General features: G+C 40.6%; 2 protein-coding genes and 1 long non-coding RNA gene across 9 annotated transcripts in view; 2 read left to right on the top strand and 1 right to left on the bottom strand.

Annotated features, from left to right (window-relative positions):
* The window catches only part of LRCH1 (leucine rich repeats and calponin homology domain containing 1), a 118,926-nt gene extending 115,921 nt beyond the window's left edge, over positions 1-3,005 (top strand). For 4 of the 6 annotated variants that reach the window (XR_007201750.1, XR_007201749.1, XR_007201751.1 and 1 more), the window contains one exon: positions 371-455. Coding sequence is in view for 2 of the 6 variants with exons in the window: in XM_048295288.1 (XP_048151245.1) it covers positions 371-484 (114 nt within the window). In the remaining 4 variants the exon portion in view is untranslated. Of the gene's footprint in view, positions 1-370 lie in introns of all 6 variants that reach the window. The other 2 variants (XM_048295288.1, XM_048295289.1) reach the window with 1 other exon arrangement.
* A 1,780-nt stretch (positions 3,006-4,785) lies between these two features.
* ESD (esterase D) lies at positions 4,786-15,731 on the bottom strand. Of its 2 annotated transcripts, none has more exons than XM_048295290.1 (9): positions 15,667-15,731; positions 14,124-14,199; positions 13,095-13,183; positions 11,449-11,547; positions 8,692-8,816; positions 8,232-8,351; positions 7,993-8,091; positions 6,074-6,241; positions 4,786-5,005 (listed from the first exon to the last, which is right to left on the bottom strand). In XM_048295290.1, exons 2-9 carry the CDS (start codon positions 14,189-14,191, stop codon positions 4,925-4,927), a joined length of 849 nt encoding a protein of 282 aa, XP_048151247.1. In that variant the 5' UTR covers positions 14,192-14,199; positions 15,667-15,731; the 3' UTR covers positions 4,786-4,924. The 2 variants fall into 2 exon arrangements, with proteins under 2 accessions (XP_048151247.1, XP_048151248.1); XM_048295291.1 differs by lacking the exon at positions 15,667-15,731 and adding an exon at positions 15,419-15,497.
* Positions 15,045-23,137, top strand: LOC125321888. The gene is made up of 4 exons (XR_007201753.1): positions 15,045-15,250; positions 17,284-17,427; positions 17,841-17,920; positions 22,726-23,137. It is a non-coding gene; the product is annotated as an uncharacterized LOC125321888 (long non-coding RNA).
* Positions 23,138-23,690: the final 553 nt, after the last annotated feature.

Raw genomic sequence — 23,690 nt, 5'->3', positions numbered from 1 at the left:
AAAGTCAGCCTTCCATCCCCCATCTCACACATATGTCATAACAAGGCAAATGCCATGTTATCCTGCTTTGTAGATGAAAGTTTGCTGTGTGCTTGCTGGCCCTCACTCTTAGCTGTTTACATGCTGTAATGACCACAGAACAACTTGGTTTCTGGGGCCCAGAATATTAACAGATCTCTCACTAACTCTTAGGTGTAGTGGGAGCAAAATCAGAGACTTTCTGTCAAAATCACAGGAAGTTCTTTTTAATTAAAAATAGGAAGCGATTCCTGCTTGCTGGGCTTTGTGTTCCAAATGTGATCATGTGAAGTGAGATTCTGCAGTGTGATTGAATATTCTAATTTTTACTCCTTTTTTTGTCTCCTTCTAGGAGAAGCTCTGCCTACCACATCACATCCTAGAAGAAAAGGGCTTGGTAAAAGTGAGCATAACAGTTCAAGCATTGCTAGACGTAACCACAGTGAAACAAGCTTTATTCACATGAAACTACTCTCTGCTGTTACCAGCTACACTGTGCCATGAAAGAATCAAAAAACTGCCATCTTTTCAAACTGCATTGAAAACACCACCAGTACTCAAAGAGTATTCTTGCTATTTTAAACCCGTGTTTCCGACTGTACATATGTGTCGAACTACAAAGCAGAAACTGAACAGAAACATTTTCTAGAGGAAGTTGGCACTTCACTGCTTTTATAGCTCACTTCGTACAGTACTTACTAAAACAGCCACCTCTCTGCCACTTAAAAACGTGTGGAGTATACAGCTGTCTTGCAGCAAGATACCTTTGTATTATTAAACTAAGAATCACTGTACTCAGTTGGGGGGAGCGAGAAGGGAGAATAAATCAGACTGCTACCATGTTAGGTTTTTCTGCCGTTGCTTCAGGCTATTGCCTTTTAAAAATATCCAGACATAAAATATTTATATAAATATTATTTATTAGTGAGTTGTTATTCATCCTTTGGATGCAAAATGTAAATTAGGAAACTGTATTTTATTACTGCTTTTTTTGTGGTTAAACACTTTATTTTAATATAAATACTTAGTTATTTTTTATTCTACTTGGTGTGCAGTAGCTCTAGATCTCCATAAATCGTATTTTCTAATATGTAAGATAAAAAGCAAACAAAATAGGTGCTTCTATTAAAAGAACAGCTAGCTGGAATGGCATTCTTTATTTCTTGAATCTGTGGAACATTGGTAAAAAATTGTCTGCATTCCATTGAGTTTCCTACATTCCGGTAACACTTCTCCCCTCACTAGACTAAATTGGCTGAAAGTGAGAGTGCACCCATTTTATTTGTATATAGATGTTTAAAAAACAAAAAAAACAAAAGGAAATATGTAAACTTGAAAAATAAATGTGAACAAATATTTTTGATTGCTTATTTTACTATGCACAAGACATTTAACTTTTGCCGCAACAAAATGAATTATGTGCATTAGGATCATGTGTCTTGAAATGTAATTTTGCACTGTAACTTGATTTCTTTTAAAGATTACAGCACTACAGAACAAATAGTAAAAAATAGCACAAGAATGTTAACAAGATGTACCAGGTAGTCAAAAAATTAACTTGTTTTCTTCAGTGATTCCTTCAAGAGGAGATAAAATGATTGAAACTGCTAAAGGCAGTCTCAAAGACCTGATCTTCCAGATCCAACCTGCCTGGGTGTACAGTGCTTTTCTCTAAAAGTCTCCATAGAATTAAGCACAATGTTCTGTAGTGCACATTTGCAGCAGCAGACCTCTACTTCCATGTCAGCAATAGGAAATAAAAGTTCTTCTCCTTATCACCACTTTCCTTTTTTCAAAGAGATTTTTAAAAACATAATTTATTATTAAGACATCATGCATTTTAGATCAAAAAGTTCAGCACAGTGATTCTTGTGCTATCTGGAACATCCCATTTTCATTCACACAAGAAGCTAGTGATGGGATTTGGGCAAGCAGGACAGGGTAGCTGCATGTGGTGAAAAGGGAAGCTGGCTGGGGGCACACAAGCAGGGATCTTGAAATGTAGAGTGGCAAAAAAAAGAGGCAAGGGGGTGGGAGGACTAAATATTTAAGCAAGAGTATGTGGAGAGAGCTATTGTATGAGGACCTCTGGGCAGAGTGATGCATACTTGTCACTACCCCCTCCCGAGGCAGTCACACACACGTTCACAGGCACTGCATCTAACCCCACCCCTGGTCAGTAGCAGGTTTGTCGTGGTTCAGACGGTGTTTGGACGCAGACCACACACTTCAACACCACCACTTGCTAACGGGCTGGGAGGTAGTGACAGCATCGTGTGAGGAGGAGGAAAGTGGACTCGCGGACAGTGAGACAGAGTATGCATGGAATATCCAGTAACTTCAACCAAAGCAAAAACATTTATTTTATAGAGGGAACATTGACTTAAATTGTAATTTGATTGGCAGCTAGCATATTGTTTCCTATAAAATGTACTGTGCACTTTAACACTAAATGAAAATGTATTTTAATATTTTACAGAGCTGCACAAATATCTGTTTTGTCAAAAAGCTCGAGCAATGTAAAGAAAGTAAGTTTTCAAGTCAGAGTTTATCAAATTTTAAAAGCATTCAAGGATCAAGTATAAAAATAGGAATATTGATTTCTGCATCTTGAGGGATAAAATGCAGGTTTCCTGAGTATTTTTTTACAATGTATATATGGCAACATGAAGCTTTGTAATTATTATTATTTTGACAAATCTTGTTTTTTCATAATTAAAATATTGTTTTTCTCCTGATAGTGTCTTTCAGTATTTGCTTGAAGTTGGCTGTAAATAAATAGCTCTAAGTATTTTGTAATACAGCTTTTTTTATGCAGTCTTAACCTGTACGGCTAAAAAGAGAATCTTCATGATCCTTTGTACAATATTTATGTGCAATAAAACATGCATGGCAAATCTGTAATACCCTTCGCAGTGAACATAACGTATATAGAAAATCTTTATGGTAGTTACAATTAAACTGTATTATTTGCAGAAACCCCTTAATGCCCATCCCTGTGACTGATGATTTCTTGTAAAAGAGATGGCGGTTGGAGAGCTTAACACTGGAAATGATGGGGTTGGGGATGGGAGAAGATGATGATGTGATACAAATAAAGGAATTTTGCAGCTAAAGGAGGCCTAAGACCCCGCTGGTAACTGCAGTGTTCTCCCTGCAGCTTTGTTTGCTGCTCCTGCTGGGAAGGCCTCCCTGCCAGTCATCAGTGGCAGTGAATTATCTGCCCTCTGCTGCCAGGGCTGGGCTTGGGCTCAGGGAGAAGGGGGGAGACCCCTCCTTCAGTTTGCTCCTGCTCACATTGATATATGAGAGTTGTTCATTTCACTGCTTACACTTCTCTCTACAGGGCAGCTTTTTCTCCTCCTGGAGAGATTGTTCTGCAGGCTTCTGCTTTAGCAAACAAAACCTGAAGATTCCTTGATAGGATCCAAGCAGTAAACACAGTAATTTGTGTGAATGCCTTCAGCCCTGGGGATAACCCAGTGTGCCAGGGCTCTGCTCAGCTGCTTTGTTCTATCCTTGACTGCAGAAACAAGGAGCAGGTCACAGCATCCAGCCTTCTCTTTCCCATGCAGGTTTCTGAAGTCATTCAAGTACAGATTCTCCTAGATTCCAATTTCTCTAATGGAGTGTCTTAACCTTTGTGAAGAGGTGACTCTATGGGCTGTACTTCTTCACATCTGATAGGGGATTTTGGAAGCAGAGGATCTTTCTGCAATAATTTCCTTGTGGAGAACTCTTGCAACGCACACAGTTGTATCTTCCCAGCCTTCAGAGCTTACTTAATAAATAAATAGATGCAAGATGGATAAAAGTCAATGCATAATTTAAGGCTGGCACCAGCACCAGCTTCCCTGTAAACCTAGAATCTAGCAGGAGTCAGAGACACAGGAGAGCATTCATCATTGCTTAAAAAAGGCAACCCATCCTACAACTATCATAGTATTTCCTCTGGCAAGAGTGAGTCAAGGTTTGGGCAATGATTCAGGTCCAGCTGAACCATGAGAGAGCTGAGTTTACTTGCAGCTCACTGAAACAATCTGTGTTCTTGTCCAAAGTAGCTGGCAGGATTATACCACCAGGAGCTATTTTAGATCTACAACCGTCAGGACTAAATTCTGCCCTCTTTTGTAAAATAAGCACACTTGATTTCAGCAATGATTTTTTCAGATCTATTTAGCAGTTTCTTCTCAGTCCTGTCACATCTAAGAAACACAGTACAAGCCTTTCACACTTAAGAATCAAAGGCAAGTGGAGAAAAAAATCCTTTTTACTACAGACTGCTTCCTTCACATGGTTTTTAAGAGGTCTTTTCTATAAGTATCATCCATTAAATACTCCAGATCATTTGCTTGATAACACAGAGGACAGTAAACTACTGTGCACAGCAGGCGTTTGTCTGCATTCTCCACCGGACTTGGTCCTTGGAAGGTATTTACACAGGCCAAGGAAAAATACACCTACCACTTCAGATTAATTAAGTAGCTTGATTAGTTGTGCCACTAACAACTTCCTTCACCATTAAAGTATGAAGTAAACCCCAGTGATTAATTAGCTGCAGGGGCACGCTGTTGTTAATCACAGTCTCGGCACAGTTGCACTAGAAGCTATCTGGAGGTGCCACATACACACCCACACTCATGGTCTGAAACTCACTCATCTGCTGGCTTACATTTTGACCCAAAATGCAGCAGATGTAACTTCATGGCATCAAGAGTTTTCCAAGCATGCAAGAACATTCCCAATACTTAATCTAAAGCACACACATCAAATTAAGTGGGACTTTTATTTTTCTTAGCAGTACAATCAGAAGAGCTCCATTTTACAAGCATTACTTCAGCAAATGATTTTTGTTTAGTTCACCTCTATCTCTTGATTCATATTGGCCAGGCAGCATCCAAATGATTCAAGCATTGAGGTATTTTGCATGGTGTTTGATGTGGTCATTAATAAATGAAGCAATGAAAAAATAGCTGTGATCGTAACCCTAGAAAAGAACATTAAAGAAATCAGCAGAGAACATACAGTTCATGGTAAAGCAATCACACTAAGCTCTCTTAAAGGAAAGGTAATCACTCTCCTGGTTTTATCCATTTTAAGAAATACCTGGAATATATATAAAAATGGCAAGGGATATGTAACAGCTTAAGTATAGATGAGCACCAGGAAGCTAAATAAAGTACCTTAAGCTGCCCAAATCTAGGCCTGTAAGCTAGAGGAGGGTAACAGCAAGGGTCAGCTGCAGAGGGAGATGCAATCTGAGAGAACACTTGCCCTCACAGGTACTGTTCTGGTAAAGCACAGGGAGGGCATAAAGAGAACACAGCCCAGGTCTGAGTTACTGCTCCATCACTGTGCTGCAATGTCACCCTCTGACCCCTCTTCATCAGCACTAACTCTATCTTTAGGTGCAAGGTTTATGATAAACCAGAGAGGACAATCCTTCACTCTCCACCACTGGGCTCCCCATTGGGTCTGGGTGGAAGTTGCCAGTGGCTTACAAAGACTCCAGTGAGGACAGTGTTGTTCTGGGTCACTGCACTGCAGGTAAGAGCAATCCCTCCAAGTGGGTCTTTACATGAATCTACGATGTCAAGCAGTTCCACCCCTTCCCTAACTTACACAAACACATGCAAACTAAATTGCGAAGTTTTATGGTAAACACAAAACCCACAGCACAGACAAGGGATGCAGCAAAAGGCCATCTGTCACTTTGGCTGTACAGTGACTACAATACTCATTAAAAATGATTAATGCTGTGTATTCAGCCGAGCACCGGCAGCCTGAGTCCCCATGAAGGGCTCAGCCTGTCCAAGCTGGAAGCACGACGGCACCTAGTGGTGAAGCACGGCTGAATCGGGCGGGTGATGTGTGTACCTTGATGGCCAGCGCGACGCGAAAGTGTCACTTCTCACCCTCCTCCTCACATGGCCAGGGACAGACCCGCAGTGGGAGCATGCCTGCCCCCTTACAGACACTCTCCTCACTGCCTGCTGCATACAACCAAAAATCACAAACAAGAATCCACCAACCAAGGACTGCAGAAGCAACTTGCCTGCTGCAGTCTGAAGACTACTGGGATTTTCCGCTCGGTGCAGGCAGCGATGAAATTATCAGGCAGTAACTGGCCCGCGGACAGGAACTGGTCCTCTTTGCCTTGGTCAATCAAGATGTCGAGGCGAGAGCCCGAGTAGGACTTGACAAGCTGGGTAGCATCATATGCCTGCAAAAATAAAAGAGAAATGACATTCAGTTAAACACGTTCAACTGGTTTCAGTTCATCGACCACAGGAAAAGAAGAGCACAGAGAGAGTCCTGGGCAGCGTAGAGCAGGACACCAAGTTGCACCTGGAAGAGCAAAAATCTAGGGAAATTCCAGGCAACTGATAAATAATACCCATTGCTTTATAAAAGGCAAATTGTATGAGCTAGGTAATTACCAAGTTGGCAGTTTGACCAAACAGAACATCCAGCCCAGGGCTGCCCTACAGAATGGAAGAACAGCAATATAGTCAGTACTAATTCACACCCTTGTGCAGGAACTAGGTCCTGCTGAAGAAACTTGGTGTCTTGGTGTAATTATTCTGGCAGCTAAAAATCAAAACACCAGTGTAATGCAACTGTGCTCATGGGAAGGCATTTAACCTGAAGGTTACGGTGACAATTTGACCAAGAAAACTTGGTGCAACTGAGAAACAGAAATTTAAGACTCTAAACATACACATATCAAAAAATAACTCAGATGGGGAACATGTTACCCATGGGGTGCTGTATGTGTTACATACTCAAAATAAAGAATTCCTTTAAAATACAGTGAAGTGTTTAAGGCTGTGAAGTCACCAATAGACAGCAAAATCCAAAGCCCTACACCAAGGTATCAGAGCCATCCTTCCAGGATGCCACCAGATCCAGAAATGACACTATGATGGAAATGGGAGCTTAGGCTCAGCCCAGCACTGTGGCCGTCAAATGATCCTGAACATATTTACATGGCAATTTTAAGCTAAAACACAGAGATCAGAGGTTGTATATCTGTGCCAAAGACATCTCTAAGTCTGTTCCTGATGATTGCTGTTGATCTACTGGACTAGGTTTGCAGAAGAGCTCCAAAACAAGGGGACAGAAAACAGGGTTTTGGGGTGTTGTTTTGTTTTGTTTCACAACAAATCCATTACATAAAGTCTAAGCAAGTTTAACTGGTGGTTTCTAAGTACACAAACTACTCTATTAACGATTATGAAAGCAGAGAGTACTCTCCAATCCTGTAAAGTTTTAATCAGACATACTTTAATCCAATTTACAGGGGATTGAACTGCAGCTTGTGCTTATTTACAAGGAAATCCGAGTACATAGTCACTACAATCCCTTCTAACTTAATTCTAGAAATACAGTGCAATGTTTAAGTTGAGATTGAAAATACTGAAGGGCTGCCCAAATAATGCAGCAACCATGCAGACAAACATTTTTGTATCTTAGCCATTCATATACAACTACTGATAGCTTAAAATTAGGGCCCTGGAGATAAAACCTAACTTTGCCTAGTTTAATGCTGTACTGAAATACACTGATTTCCAAGTATCCAACGGGCTCCTTTTGGAGGCCTCCCACTGGCTGCCCCTGAAAAATGTCACAAGGCTCATCAGTCTGAACAGTTTGCAGCAGTCTCTCTCTTCAGGCTACTACAAAAATACACTGCTCCTAATTCTTCTTAGCCCAGACTTTTAAATCTTCATAGAACTGAGAGAAATGTAGCTGATTTGATGAGAGACTTGTACCTCATTGCATTTTCATAAGCACCATAAGGCACCAGCATGTCACTCCTGCCAGAAACAATGCTCTTCTCTGCTTGGGGGTGCAGTAAAACAACAGTACTATCTCATGGGCACTCCAGAGTTTTTTTCCAGGCTCCTGCTGTGATGTATTTGCAGATCACTCATTCATCTGTTACTAAAGAACTGCAGCTGCAACACATACCTCCCATTTGCTTGTATCTGGTCCCAGATATCCACCAAGGGCCTTCTTCCCCCACTGACACTGAATTGGGTTGCAGATAGGAGCAAATGCTGATACAGACTGTTCAGAAAGACAACAGGAAAAAAATACTATGTAACAATGAACTGCAGCAACTGAAACTATTTATGCTTTCTTCGGTCACATCTATAGAAATCTATATAGGCATTAGTATACCTCATACAAGCTATACTTCATCTTACTTTGTACTTTCCAGGATTCTTCAGAGCAAGAATAAGAGCTCCATGACCTCCCATGGAATGCCCAAAAATAGACATCCGTTCAGGGTCAGTTGGAAAATTGGCATTTATTAGTTTAGGCAGCTGTAAAGGAAAGAAGAGTGTAATAAAACGTTAAAGCAACTTGAGTATGTTTAAGAAAAAAAGCACACAACTAACCAACTAATGCCTTTTAATGCCACTGAAACCAAAGGCACATCTCTGGTTCTAGCCTGACATCTGTGATCATGCCCTGAATGCAATTTGCAGAGGAATGTGGTATCAAAAGTTCAGCTGACAATAAGTGAAAATACTTTGATAACTCAAAGTATCTCTATAGAAATCTACCATAACCTTGTAACACAAGATGTGGGAATTTCTTATGACTGAGCCACACCCCTTTATCTTACCCAGCAACAGCAGGAGAACCCAGCAGCAAAGTTACCTCATCCTTTATGTAGGAATACATCCTATAGTTTGTTTTCCAAGGATCTTCAGTGGCATCCACATAAAAACCAGCACCGGTGCCAAAATCCCAGCTTTCATCTTCTCCTTCAATATTGCAGCCACCTAGCATGAAAAATCTTACCTTTACTACAGGTTCAGAATTGGAGAACCTGCCATACAAATCAGACTCAGGACACAAGTCTCTCAATCACATCTCTGCCCCTTCAACTAGAAGACAATTTGGATTTTCATTCATTAGTACAATGTTTTCAAGTGTATTTCAACACTTCAAAATGTCACATAATACCTACAGATATATCCAATTTCTAAATAGTGTCGGTATCTCTTCATAAATAAATATAGCATACACGTCTCCTAAATTACTTCTGAAAAGCTTTGTCCAATTCACCCAGGGACTTAACCAAAAGTTGGCACTTGTTAATTGGTGCTACCATCTTATTTCAGCCATTAGACCTCATCCGATCAAGTACAAGAAGCTATGTGAGAAACAGAAACAGAAGAAAATTTCCTTTTCCCCCAGAATGACAGAACCATGTATCACCAAATGGTGTATCCAAGCCAGTTTATGTGCTTTAAATAATGCCTGCTACACCTCCCTTTTTAAGATTTTCCAGAAGAATATCATTCACTGTTCCTATAATTTCACAAGTCTATACCTCTACCTTTTCCACAATTCATTTCATTGCTCCCGCCTATAATTCTCCATGAAACCTAAATAATTTCTTCTTTGAATAACTGCAGGATTGTATCCTCTTTTCCAAGGCTACGCTTTCAAACTAAATTTGCAGATGAGTTCTTAAGTCAATACATCCCATCCAGTCCTCCCTTTGATTAGTCTGTGATTTACAAGCCTGGTTTGCAGAACAGAATGTAATATTTCAAGGTACAGGTGATAGGAATGTTTTGGAGAAAGAGGCCATTATTTCCTAGTTTCTGCAATCGAAAATTATATGGCCTTTTACCCCTGTCAGATTATATTACAAACCCATGTGTAACTCAACAGTCCCTCACAATTTGTGCAGATGGCTGCCACCTTGCCACCATGTGAAACCAGATTTGTACAAGGATCAAAGTTGACTTTGCTCCAGTGACATGTCCTTGAACACTGAGTGATTTTGTAACTTAACAGTCCAGCAATCACAGGGGTGCTTAAACAACATGTTGGATGTAAAAACTACAATACCTTGGAGATGGACAAAAACTCAGAAAGTCCTGCCATGCAATGAAGGCAATGCTCATTAAATGCTAAAAAAAACTTACAGGAAGCCTTGAAAAAAAGAAATCTGAAAAGGAATCTGCATAATATTGCTCAGTATACCTGTCTGGAAAAACAAACCCCTTTGAAGAAGGAAAAGTAAAATCTATCAAGGCCTTACAGAGTCTGTAATGACAAATATTAAATTATTTCATGCAGTCTTTTTCCCCATCCACATACATCTCCTGGGTTCTGGAAAGTAATTCTCATGCAGTCATAACTACACAATTGAAAAACACATGTAAGCATTTTCAATACCTCTCAGCTCATGATTATATTTGAATTGCTTTTCATTTGTTTCTCCAGACAACTCAAAGAGACTTAAGAACATTTGGGGTCTGTGAGCTAAAGTTTAAGAGTATAATATGAAGCACATACCAAAATTCATCTAAATAGCAGAGCAATCCTTATCAATTTTTAGACTGAAAGGCAAGAGAGAAGCTGCCACGAGGGATTTAAAAGAAAATGGACAAATCAATGACCTATTCAAAGGCATTTACACATTGATAGAGAAAACTCAGCACCAAAAGCAAGTTCCAGTATAATTACCCAATGTGAGTAACACAAAGGTTAGCTGCCCATCTCTAGCCTGCAGCAAATAGCAACAACTAAGTGCAAAGCTCATTCATACACAAGTTTTGCTCTTCTGTCCCTCTTCTTTATTAGAAACAGGTATTTATGTTCTTGGACCTGACACAACTTCTGAACCTAGATGCAAAAAATACTTTACGGAAAGAACACCGCTTTTCCCCCGTATTGCCTGTAGTCAGATGTGACCCACTAAAGCTTTGGAAATATTAGAAGGCTGCCACCTTTGTTTACAGCACTCATGAGACTGTGGCAGAGTCCAACAAATACAAAACATAAAAGAGTGAATCCCCAAATAACAGTATTTCCAATAACTGCAGATCCACCATTTTCAGGTTTCCCACACCATAAGCTCAGCCTTAAAAAACAGCACATCATTTAAAAAATCCATTCATCACTAGTCTGTTGTCGCTGCAGGGGAGAAGGGTTTCTGGTTTGCTTTTCCAAGTATTGTCAATCCTCTGAAGACATGTATTTAATTGGCTTTAGAAGACAGAATACAATAAAGAGCAAGCACTGCAGCTTTGTGTGGCAACACAGTTCTGCAGGTTTTATAGGGTCCCAGCAAGCTGCAAAATGTCAGCAAGAATTCTAATAACACACATTTCTTGTTTCACTTTTCCTCCCTCTCCTCATCTGTGCTGAACTCTAGAGCCCCTTTGTTCTAGTTTTAGTGCCACAATAAGAGAGTTTCAAATGTCAAACCCTCACTACCCCGTTATTAAGAGCATACACAATGTAATCTTGTGAACAATGCAAGATGCAGAGGTGAGGTCAAATTCTGACTCAGGGGGGCAACACACTTTCCAGCACACTGCAGCACCCCATTCTCTGGGGACAGAGAGTGCACTTCAGTGCAATGACTGTTACCATGTGTCTCGTTACACTTACGTGGGCTTGTGTCTGGTGCCACTACAATAAGGCCGTGCTCAGCTGCTGCTTGTTGAAACCCAGCCTTCGTTATGAAATTCTGTTCTGTGCAGGTTAACCCTAGGGAAACACAAATACTGCTGGTTACCCATTGCTCACGGCATACTGGTTTCAAAGCTCCTTTTGACAGAAAATGTCTTGAAAAGCAAGAGGAATTCCTATCTCCATAAACATGGAAAATGTTTTCACTAGGCTCAACAATACTTAACAATTCACAGGAACACAGTTGCTCTGTCCCATCTAGTCACACTAACACGTGATCAAAACCAGATCCATGCGTACCCTGTATCCCCTGGAGCACCAGCTCACACAGTGTACAGTGCCCTCAGCTATTGTGCATTTAAACCCACTGACCACAGGCATTTGCTGAGGCTGACACTACTAACTTCACCTAACCCTGCAACTACATTTTTCCTTCTACTGTCATCTCAGCTGTTTGCATTACAGAATCACACATGGGGTCTGACAAATTCTACATACTTTAGACAGGATAAAGGGCCCATAAGCACTCTGACTCCAAAACCCACAGCAATACGTGCCTTTTGTATAGCAGCAGGTCCAAATAAAGTCCAATTACAAATAAATTACACTTCACACCAATATTTTAATTCTTCTTCACTGTGCAATTTGACAGCAGTTAATGATTCTAGTTTTCTCTGAGGACAAGTTGCCAGTAACCTAATTTGACTGATATGCTGCCCAAGACAACATGGTTTACATTCAATAAAATAAATGTGCTGCATGGCTTAGAGCTCTTCAGACAATTTTGATGTGCCTAACTTCAAGGATAAACTTTTTTACCCAGTCCACTCTCATGATACAAATCAGACCCACCAGCTGTTTTGTGAAATGAATACATTCAAGCAGCTCAAGTCTCCACACTAACAGTCTGGTCTCCAACTTTCTAAACACAAATCTCAATAAAGCAACTCCTAGAATTACAAAACAGAGTTTCTGCTTTTTATTTTCAATAAAAGAAAAAAAAAAAAGGATTTAATTATTAATTGTGGATAAAAAACTTCACTCCTGCTTCACAAACCTCTTCAAAACCTCTGCACAAAAAAGGCCATGGCCCTTATGTATCCCACAGGTTTGCCTCACACTAGACCTGCTTGTGCTAAGGCAGCTGACAGCACCTCTCTTTTCAAGTTCACCCATTGCTGCCTGCAAAATAGTACTCGGAATAAGGTGGAGTCCACAGGACAAATGTGCTGGCTTCCATGGGCTCTATTTCACATCCCTACCCTGTTAGCTGAAGCAGTCTGTCATAAACAAAGGAAAGCAAGAGGTGTTCCAATGGCAAGGCCTTACAGGAGAACCTTTATATATAGGCTTTGGAACAAAAGGTATGAACGTTTTCGAACAAAAGGGCAGAACACTTCGAACACTGAGCATTTTACAACACAATCTGGTAGGCTACCCTCAAGCTGCATCCTGATTTATCACAGTACACTCAGACTAAATCCACCTTCCAGAAGAAGAGTTTCTGTAGAATTCAGGAGCTGCCACTGCAGCACCTCTACATTAGGTTTTCAGTAATGGTAGTGCAGTAGTTTAAACATGTTGAAGATTGTATTTCTTAAGTTACTAAGACTCATGTTACTTACCCGAGAGCCAATAAAGCACAGGACACTTTCCAGTTTCCGCTTTTGGAGGCAAGTAGATTCCAAATTTCATTTTGCATTTTAGCTCTGCACTGTATTAATAAAATACTTCTTGTTATCACCACTACTTAATTAACAAGGTCACTAACATTAAAAAAAGGAATCAGTGGATCACTGCATTTCATTCAAAAGGAGATCTAGTCAGTGAATTGTAACAACTAAGTTAAAAGAAGGGAAGATCGAATTTTAAACTCAGACTCTAGAATTGTCAATAGCTAACTTTCCAACTTTGTTCTGAATATACTTAAAACAGAGACCCACAAATAAAACACATTTTCACAGTGCTGCTAACTGGGAACAGGTTGAAAACTGAATTTTGAATCCCAGCAATATTTATCTTGCGCTTTATCTATTAAATTGCAAAGTAATTTTTACTGAAGAACACATCCACATGACTTGCACAACATACAATGCACCACACATGCCAGAGAAGGTTTTCAATCTGCTAAGTCTACAGACCAATTAGTTGCTCAATTAATACTAAAGCCTAAAATGATCAATAAACTCTTATCTAAGCAAAACTAATGATTTTATTTGGATCAAAATTTTTTTTAAAAGCTTATTTTTCTGTTCACCTTCATCAAACAAAAATATATTTATTGAGTCTGTCTGCTCACAGCACTTTTCCAGAGTGCACAGCAGTGAGATATCCAGTAGAGTGAGTGGAACTTTGCACACACAGTGGTTCTCTGTGCTGCAAACAGGACAACTGAAAGTAACGGAGCTTCATTTTCAAAGGTAAAAATACTGGCTTCCCACCTCAGATCTGCAGCATTAATATACTGGATCATGTTAAACATTAACACAGAAATTCAAGAGCACAGCCAAAGCAGCAGCAGACATTATTCCTAACCAAAATATGGATATTAGTGAGAACATGCTATTTCCCTGCAGACTGAAAACACTGACAGCAATGACAGTATGGATTCACTGCCCCAAGCTAAACATCTCAGTTGTTTTAGTGGTGTTTACCTGTCGTGTTCAAACACCTTCTGGAAACCCTCAAAGCATTTGTTGCTGGAAACCTGTTTCAGTGCCATGATTTTAACTGGAAAAAAAAAAAAAAAAAAAAAAGGAGAAAGGAGAAAGTTATATTTGAAAATAAAACACTCCTGGTCTTAGACTTTTTGAAAACAGAACAGTTGAATACAACTTGAAATATCTTTGCTTAGTGTTATAGTTTTTCAGAAGAATTTCCTGCACATGCTTTCTGATCTTTCATTAACTTTCTATTTCCCCACAGAAAAGGGACAGGGGAGGCTGAACTCTTGTGAGCAGAATGGGCAAAGCCTGCCTGCTTTCCTACAGACCCACATCTCCAGTGACCTTTACCTCAGCACTAACTGTGGCTTGCTCTTTGGCTACCAAACAAGCATTCCCATGTGCTGTGGTTAACCTGGAGCTCCCCGTGCCACGCTGTTACCTCCACAATTACCATGCAGGAGAGAAACCTGTCCCACCTTTCCTTCTCTGTGTGTGACAGTATCCAGCCACTAACTACCACAATACTGAGCCTTGTTCTCAGCTTTGATGGAAATTAATTACCATGTTCTAACAGTCTGTGGGACAGCAGAAACAGAGGAGCAGAAGGCTTATTTCCATGGCAAACAGCATGAAATACAAGCAAAGGAGAGTCCTGGGAGTTTTAGAAAGCTGGTGGTACAAGTGTAGCAAATGTGCTAAGGAAACTCGGGAAGGCTGACACAAAAGTGGACGCTGTCAGCGTGCACAGGAGCAGTAAGGCCAAGCAGACAGCAGAAAGGCGAACAGTCTGCAGAGTCAAGAATCATAGAATATTCTGAGTTCGAAGAGACCCCCAAGGATCATCGAGTCCATCTCCTGGCCCTGCACACGACATCCCCAAGTATCACACCATGTGCCTGACAACATTGTCCAAGCACTTCTTGCACTGTGCCAGACTTGGTGCTGTGACCACTTCCCTGGGGAGCCTGTTCCAGTGCCCAAACACCCTCTGGGTGAAGAACCTTTTCCTGATACCCAAACTAAACCCGCTCTGACACAGCTTCAGGCCATTCCCTCGGGTCCTGTCCCCGGCACACAAGAAAATCCTGAGGGGAACCCAGGTACCATCAGACCAGGTAACAAATATCAAAACGAGAACGTTCCATCTCTCACACCTGCGCGGTGCCTATGGGGCAGCGGGAAAGAAGAACCCCGCACCACGGAGAGCCCGCGGGGGTTCATCGCTGCCTCCTGCCGCCCCCGCGGGGCTGGGGCCGAGGGGCGCCCGCCCAGCAGCGCCTTACCGCCCTGGCACGGCAGCCCAGCAGCAAGGCCCGGCCCGGCCCGGCTCGGAGCGCCCCTTTCCACACGGCCAGTCCTGCCCGCTGCGCCACAGCGCGCTCCTGTGCCTCCATTTCCACCCGCCCGCCCTTGCAGGCGGCGATCCCTCCCCTCCGGCCGGGCCTTCCGCCACCGCCTCCCCACGCTCTCGGCTCGGCCCGGCCCGTTCCCGTTCCCGTTCCCGCTCCCGCTCCCGTGCCCGCTCCCTTACCGCGGCGGAGCGCTGGGGCCGGGCGGCGCGGCGGAAGGGGCGGCCGTGGCGCGGAGGCGGCTCCTCCCGCCGCCCCGGGGCTGGCCCGTACCGCCCCCAGCCGCCATGGCTCTGCCCGGCCGCGGCCTCAGCGTGGGGGGAGTGGGGCCTGCGGGCGCCGCGGGGTTGCAAAGTGTTAAATATGTAAACATTTTCTTAAGGAAGGTTGCTCTGTGATGCTTGATCTTTATATACTTTGAAGCCTAATCAGAAAAGGAGATTTAATCTGTGAAACAGCAGCGAACGAACTCTAATTGATGGTCAGGTGTTACGAAGACTTAATTGCTTGACGGTAGAATTGCCTTGATAAATTTTAGGGTTCGACATGCTTTAGTGGTCTTAGACCTAGGGAGGGGTTAGCAAAGCTTGGGTGAAGAACCTTCACCCAAGAAGGGGAGAGTGATGTGCTGCTGATAGTGGGCACAAAGAATGCAGAATTCATGGGCCGCAAGGACATTTGGCAGAACTCCTAGGGCAGGGAAGAAAATAACCAAGAAAACTCATTAACTGTGCTGAAATCAGCTCTAATTGGGTAGAAGATAATTCTGATGGGGAGATTGTGACCATCAACTCGCAACCCACTGACTCAAGAAAACCCACTGACTCAAGAGAAAAACTAAGCGTACAGGCTAATTAGCAGGAGAAGCGAGACAATCACTACGCAATAGAAGACAGAACACTAATCAATAAGAGAACTAGGTAACTTGTAGCCAATGAACACTGATGCCTTTGTTAACTATAATGTGTAAATAGTGAAGAGTTTTGGTAGTCATCGTGCTGGCCTTGAGGATTCCCTGCCCAGCACCCCTTTTTGCATAGAACTGTAAATAAATGCCTGGACTTTGTGTGTGGATTGGCCTCTTGCACACGGTGTAAAAGAACCTATTTTGGGACAACAGTGGTGCTGCTCCCACCTCAGCGCTTTGGACCAGAAGTGAAGTGGGGGCAGCTGTGCCCTGGGCACCTCCAAACCCCCGTGCTGCAGAGGTGGCCCTCCTGGCTCAGAAGAAAAAAATCTGGAGCAGTAAAAAATGAAGAATGAAATAGAAAGTGAATCCAGGGAATCCAATAATAGTGAACTATTCAAAGCAGCATTTCTGTTCATGTCATTGTCCCTCAACCACTTCAAGGCGGAAGAAAGTTGCTGAAGTGGCCTGAGCTGGGACCACTGCATCATTGCATTCCAAATGTTTTACCTCCCCTCAGGATTTCAGAGTTCTTCATGGCAGCTGCCGCCAGACAGGCTGCTGATTTTATAATAAACCTGAATTCTAGTGGAGGTGTTTGACACCTCACCTGCAAGATCACAAAGTAAAGAAGATACTTGGCAGTGTTTCAATTTTATTCATAACCCAAATTATCCCACTTTGTGCTGTTCTTTTATTATTTATTTCTTTCTTTATTAATTTGCAGTTAAACATGCCGTCAAAAAAATGTCCTCAGCAAAGCTCCCTCCTACTTTGTAGCCTTGTACCATGTACTGCATTGGCAGGGACTGGTTTTGCCTGTAACATTTTGCAGTCTTGACTTTTCCAATGCGACAGTAATTCCTTTTCTATTTTTGATCCCTAATTCTAGCAACGCACAGTACTGACAATTTTGTCCCCCCGTTACCTTCTATTTGGACTGCAGCTGCTGGACCCTGGACCTGGGCCTTGCATCCTGTCTTCCAGAGCAGCTTTCCTATCCTGCCTCTGTACTTGGATGTAGTTGGTACAAATGGTCTGTCTCTGAGCTGTTTAAATTTCCTTGTCTCAACTTCTCTTTTTCAAGCTGTGTTTAAGTTGCCATTAATCAAATTAAATTGTGTTTCTTCACTAGTATTTCTCAAGTACTCTTCAGGCAGTTCCTTCCATCTCTGTGTGTGCATTTTGTAGCTCTCTTAAATGTCTCTCACTAGCAAGATAGTTATTTATTTGAGCTGAACTGTATCCAGTCTGTTTTCTCTCTTATATATATACACAGTTGTTGTTACACACAGCTCATTTTCTCTGGTATCTGCAATTGTTTTTATCTATTTATCTATTGTCAGTATGAAACCACTCAGGCAGTGATACTGATAAGATTTTGATGTGTTCCTGCTCTTCCTATCCAAGTCCATTTGATAACCTCTGCCCTATTTACTTCCATTTCAGAGTGATATATTTAGAAGGATTCACCTAAGAGCCTGCTGATGAGTTTCCCTGGCATCCTCACATCTCCATGATGTCAAGATGTAAGCATTATTTTTATGTCTTTTCAATCAAAAAAGACTTAACATAAATGCATGGGTAAATGATGTGAGGGCTATGTTTCAGCCCTCCAGAGAGCTGTTTTCATGGCACAGAGCTGACACACCAGGGTAGAGTTAAGAACAGTGTAAGGCAGAGGGAGCCAAGCTAGTGCAGTCTCTTCTGTGCTGTGGTATAGATCTTTCTAGTATCTTTGGTTATGCACATTTGTTTAACCTTAGTTCCATTTCTGTATCCTTTAAGATAGTGTCTGCAGTTCTCACCTGTGAATCCATTTTGTTAGCATTCTGCCTATCACTTCAAATTCTCTAAAAAATACCAGATGTGAAGTGGGCTTCCTTTCCTTCATCATTAAAAGGCTTCTCATGTGGTACAGCAGGACAACCAGTAAACGTGAGGATATTAAAAGAAAAGAATGACGTATACTCACTTTGGAAAATCTTTTGGCTTATGTACTCTTGCTTTATATATTACTTTATTGTTGTATTCCAGTATAGCACATGCTATTCCAACATACTTTCTCTGCTTTACAGTCATTTTTTCTCAGCTTTTTCTGTGATCTCATCTTCACTTTGGTTATACAGAGTTCTGAATTTACACTTCACTGTTGACTTTGCCAGGAGATTATTTGTATGCTCTTCTTTTCCATAAAGAACTTCTCCAGTATTCTCTATAGCAATTGTTTATAATTTAGTCTTTTATACTTCTAATGTGATATTTATCTAAACTGTCTTAAAATGTCTTATGGCAGGCTGTCAGTCATTTTCGAGAAACATATATGCTGGCAGCAGTATCATCCCTCAGTATATTTCATGCTGGCTGTATTGACACAACCTGTTTCAAGTCTTTAGCTTTTCAAGGGAGAAAGTTTGCACAGGGAAAGGGAGGATTTTCTGCCACTGTATTGTTATTGATTATCTTTATTATTTTTCCTTCCTGCTACATCCATCTATCTTACATCTTACCTTTTATTCCTAGGTAGAAGTTAGATCTGAATTTCTTTTCTTTCTTTCTTATACACCCTCACTTAATCTGTGTCCATTGAGGATTTTTTCTGCTTTGCTCCATTTGTTGATTTCATTATTTCCTTTTTGCTCATTAGGGAGTTAATATGTCATTTGAGTCCCTAGGTCTTTTCAGGGACACAGCATTGTCCTTTTGTCTTGCTTGCACTGTAATCCAAGTGACATAGCTCCCATGGCTCCTCTTTCACTTGGCTTTATCTTGGATTGGTGCTTCTGCAGCACTGCCCTGGTGGTCAGGAATGGCCTCAATAACTCTGAGCTGCTGTGAGGCTGAGCATGTTCATAAATCTTCTTTGCAGAGAGGCTGTGGAAAATATATACACATATATATGTTCTGCAGTTGCAGAAACAAATAACTTGTGATAAGAAAATAGAAAAAGTAATGTTTTTTGAAAAATTCTTTGTCCCTGGAGCAGTTAAAGCACTTACAACTTTTCCAAGGGAAAAAAACCCAATCATCCTTCTTTTATTAGAATAATGTAAGAAATATTAATAATACTTTCCTATCACTTCAGAAAAATGGAAAATTAAGCACATTACAACTGATGTTAAATCTAGTGAGGAATATGCTCCTGATAATTCTGATGGAAAGTATTTTCCTCTTAATGTGTTACAATTAAAAACGAAGCAGTCTTGTTTTTTCATAGTAAATTAACTGCACATATTTGTGTTATGTCTTTGTTTTCTATTTCTTTCTAGTACAGATTAATTTTGAACTTATGAAGAGTCTGCTTGTTTGAGAAATTTTTCCACATACATGTATTTACTGAGCCCTTGAGGCTGGTATTTTGAATTCAGATATTCAAGTAAACTTAGATGTATAATTGCAGCTAAGGAAAGATATTGGCTGACAGAAATGTAATGGTGAAGATCTGATTTAGCAAATGCCAAAGGACAAATTTAAATTCAATTTAAGCCAATAAATAGTATAGTAGAACATTAGGGCTTATCTTATTAATGGGATCTGCAAGGAGAGGTGGAGGCATAAATGCCATTTGTTTAGGCTTGTGGTTGTCTTTCCAAGGGAGACAGGCTTTTCTTTAGGTCTTTTGGAATAAGTTAAGATCAGCAACACCAACTAGCATTCCTTGATCCCTACATGAGCCTTGAAGTAATACATGTACAGTAGACTTTCTTTCTTGGTCTTGGTGGACAGTTCAGGCCACGGACTTGAAGTCATTTGTCAAAATTAGGGTCAAAGTAGCAGAAAGAATCTTCATGTGTATCATAAATTCTTCCTGTGAGGACTATTTAAATCTGTTACCTATAATGAGGTAAGACAGAGAGTCATGCAAAATTCAAATAAAATATTATTTTAAAGAGCATGGCTTTTAGAAAGGCTGAGGAAAAGGCAGTAATTTATTGCTGTCAAAATGAATATGGTAACATGCCTACATGGCTTTTGGAACAACTGGCATGATCCCCAGGAGAAAGAATATTTTTTCAATAATATCTAAGATTCACATAGGAAGTACAGGCAATGAAAGAGTCGGAAGGTTCCAAACATCTTTTAAGATGAAAAAGTAAAAGTGGGTGCTTATATTGCCCAAAGACAATTGGCAAAAAACTTAATTGATCTGAATTTTAAGAAAAGGTAAGTCTTCTGAAAGTTTAAAAAAAGAACGAATCTTGAATGGAATGAGTTTTCAGTCACTAATATAGGGATTATTTAGCAATAATTAGTGTCTAAAAGTGTCTAAATTAGTGTCTAAAAGATCAAGCAAATGACAGGCAGGTCAGCCTTACCATCATTCCCAGGAAAGTAATGGAACAGATCCTCCTGGAAGCCATTTGCAGGTATAAAAAGAACAAGAAGGTGGTTAGGAATAGCCAACATGGATTTACCAAGAGCACAGCACACCCAACCAGTCTAATTACCTTCTGAAGAGAATTCTGCTTCAATGGACAAAGCAGGAGCAGTGGAAGTTGTATACTTTCACAGGAGCTTTGAAAGAACTTCTAATAGTCTCCTTGTCTCCTTTTAACAAGATTGGAGAAATATGAGCTTGATTAGTGGATAATGAGGTGAGTGGAATATTGGCCGGATTGCTGGGCTTGGAGAGTGTTGATCAGCAGTCCAGAGTCCAGCTGTCAGAGTGACACCCCTCAGGGATCAATACGAGGGACAGGACTGTTTAGTGTCTTTATTAATGACGTGGGTGATGAGATGGAGTACAGTCTGAGATATGTAGGTAAGAAAAAGCCAGTTTATATTACTCCCTGCAGTAACAAAGATAGAGACAGAAGGCTAATAGATCTTTGTGAAAAGAAGGGACTTCAGTTTAGAAACATATTCTGGAGTTCTGGAAAAAAAAATCTAAGTTGCAATAAGGAAGGGACTATGGATAATAGGGCTCATTGAAAAAAAAGGAAAGAGCTTATTGCCATTGACAGTGACCAGGTCCACAGTGTAAAGCACTGTAGAAAAATCTATTGAAGCAAACCTGCTGACTTGAACTGTTCACTGTCTACAAGACAAAAAGGGGGGAAAAATATTTTCTACACTTTTAATGTGGAGAACAGAAATGTTGACTTCCAGAGTGCAGCCATGATGATTATGCTTCTGTGGAAACTTCATCCTTTGTTTTATGCATAGTTGTAGGCAGCAATTCCAAATATTTTGGTGGAGTAACTGTTGGACTAGTCTGCTTCTGAATCCTGAGATTTTCCACCTTTGTTTGACCCTGAATAGTTCCATTTCTTTCAAAAATTTTCTAAAGTAGGTATCCTGCCTTGGATTAATTTTCAGGTCCTGTGTGCTGCTTCCCAAATGGCTACCATTTTTTTCTCATGGAAAGTATCAAATTTTAGGATATTTATTTAGGACTTTTAGGATAATCTGTCTTTCTTTGGATCATTCAAGGTCTCACAAGTGCTGTACTTCATCTCAGGAAGTGCCTTTATAAACTACTTTTGAAACATATTTTTTCTGGTTCTACAAACCTGAAGTAAGTAAACCTGACTCACTTCAAACACATAAACCTCAATTGCAATAACTGTGCATTGCTAGAAATTTTTTTTTCATGGGTCAATAGGAACTGGAGATTTCCAGATGTGCTTGGACATCTCTTTGCTTATAGGAAGGGGACCTTCATCCATGTCTTTTAAGTTCTGTGTTCTGTTCCTAGTCACTCAGTGGCTTCTTTTGCTGATTTTATCTCACTATACCTCAGTTGCCCATCAGCAAATAAGTCCCCAGCAATAGTTGTCTCTTCGTGAAAACAATTGTAAGAATAAATAAAAGTGAATGTAGTCTGACAGTGATTGCAGTAATCTGTTTAACATGCGTCTTTCCCCATTTTTATCCTTAGATGTAGATCTGTAAGGTGAAACCTCACTTAATATGTCAGAGTGTGCTCCTGTTTCATCAGCCACTGGCTTCTGGGGCAGATCAGAAGATGACACAGCTCAATCTTTTTACCTTCTCCCAGGTGGTTATTCCTCAAAAGACCCATTCAGCAGAGAAGCTGTTTTTCCTCAAGGATCCCCAATGTGACTGATAATACTCCCATTACAGGAGGAAATTTATTTCTTATGCCTATCTCTTGGGGCTTAGCCTTAGCCCCAGAAGCCCCAAGTATTTAATTTTGAAAAGCAAAGTTATGTGTCTACATTACATCTGCTGTTAGGTTTGAATGGAGATACTTTATACTTGTGGGATTTGAAGACTGGGATTTTCTTCAGTAGGCAATTCCAAAGGGTAATTCTTTCCACTTGCTTAAAATACTAATTTTAGGTTGCCTTTCTTTCTCTATTGCTTCTAGGAGCTGGCTCAACTGGCTTAGGCCTGGACATTTAAGTAGGAGTCGCCAGCAGTTCCCAGTCTAAATGACTCCATGAAATAATTTTTCAACTTGCACACTTTTTGCTTTTTCTGCAAAGAGACATGGATCAGCCAAACATCTTTGTCATTTCAAATTATTCAGCATCAGAGACTTTACAGAACAAATATGTTGTAAATTTGCTTGGAAACTCAGCAACCATCATTTTAACTACTGATTTCTTTGCTTCCATTTCCTGCGGCAGTTGTGTGGTTGCAGGAATATAATTTTTACTGCTGGGTTCCTGAGAGCTGTGAAGAAGTGTTTAAGGATTCTGAGACTCTCAATCTCTTCTACTGGTACAGAACACTTATCATATAACAGGAAGAATAAAAGTGAGCTCATAAAATGCTAATATTTTTATTGTCAGTGAATTGTGACCTAAGAATTTGCAAATAAACTCCTTGAGGTTTTTTTATGTCAATTGCAAATGCACTTGCCGAAATATTTACGGAAGAGAAGGTATCCTACCTCCATGGTGACAACTGATGATACTGACAAGAAACTGTCTTTACTTCTGAGGTTTTTTTAGCCTTTGACAAGGGACTTTGTTGATGCATATACAATGCTGACTCCCTTCAGAGAATACATCCATAAATGAAACTTAGTATCTTCTTTTCCAAATATCTTTGCTTTTATGTCTTGAAGTGCCATATTGATAAACTAAATGTATTATCTTTCAATGATCAGTGCAAATTATGTAGAAACAGGTATTCTGGAAAGGAGTTTTCCAAAGAACGTAAGAAATTAAGGTACGCTGGAGCCTACCTACAGAGGTCTAGTAGTACTGAGGTAAAACTGAGTGGATTTGCAATTCAGAGATCTTATCTGGTACGTTTCACCCTGTGGTATGTCACATATTTGCAGGTAAAATAATCTGATTGCCTGTGTCTGATAGCTTCTGAAAA

Source organism: Corvus hawaiiensis, chromosome 2 (genome assembly GCF_020740725.1).
Source record: "Corvus hawaiiensis isolate bCorHaw1 chromosome 2, bCorHaw1.pri.cur, whole genome shotgun sequence".
Lineage (NCBI taxonomy): Eukaryota > Metazoa > Chordata > Aves > Passeriformes > Corvidae > Corvus > Corvus hawaiiensis.
The sequence above is the reverse complement of the archived record's forward strand: the minus strand, read 5'-3'. Positions and strand labels throughout refer to the sequence as shown.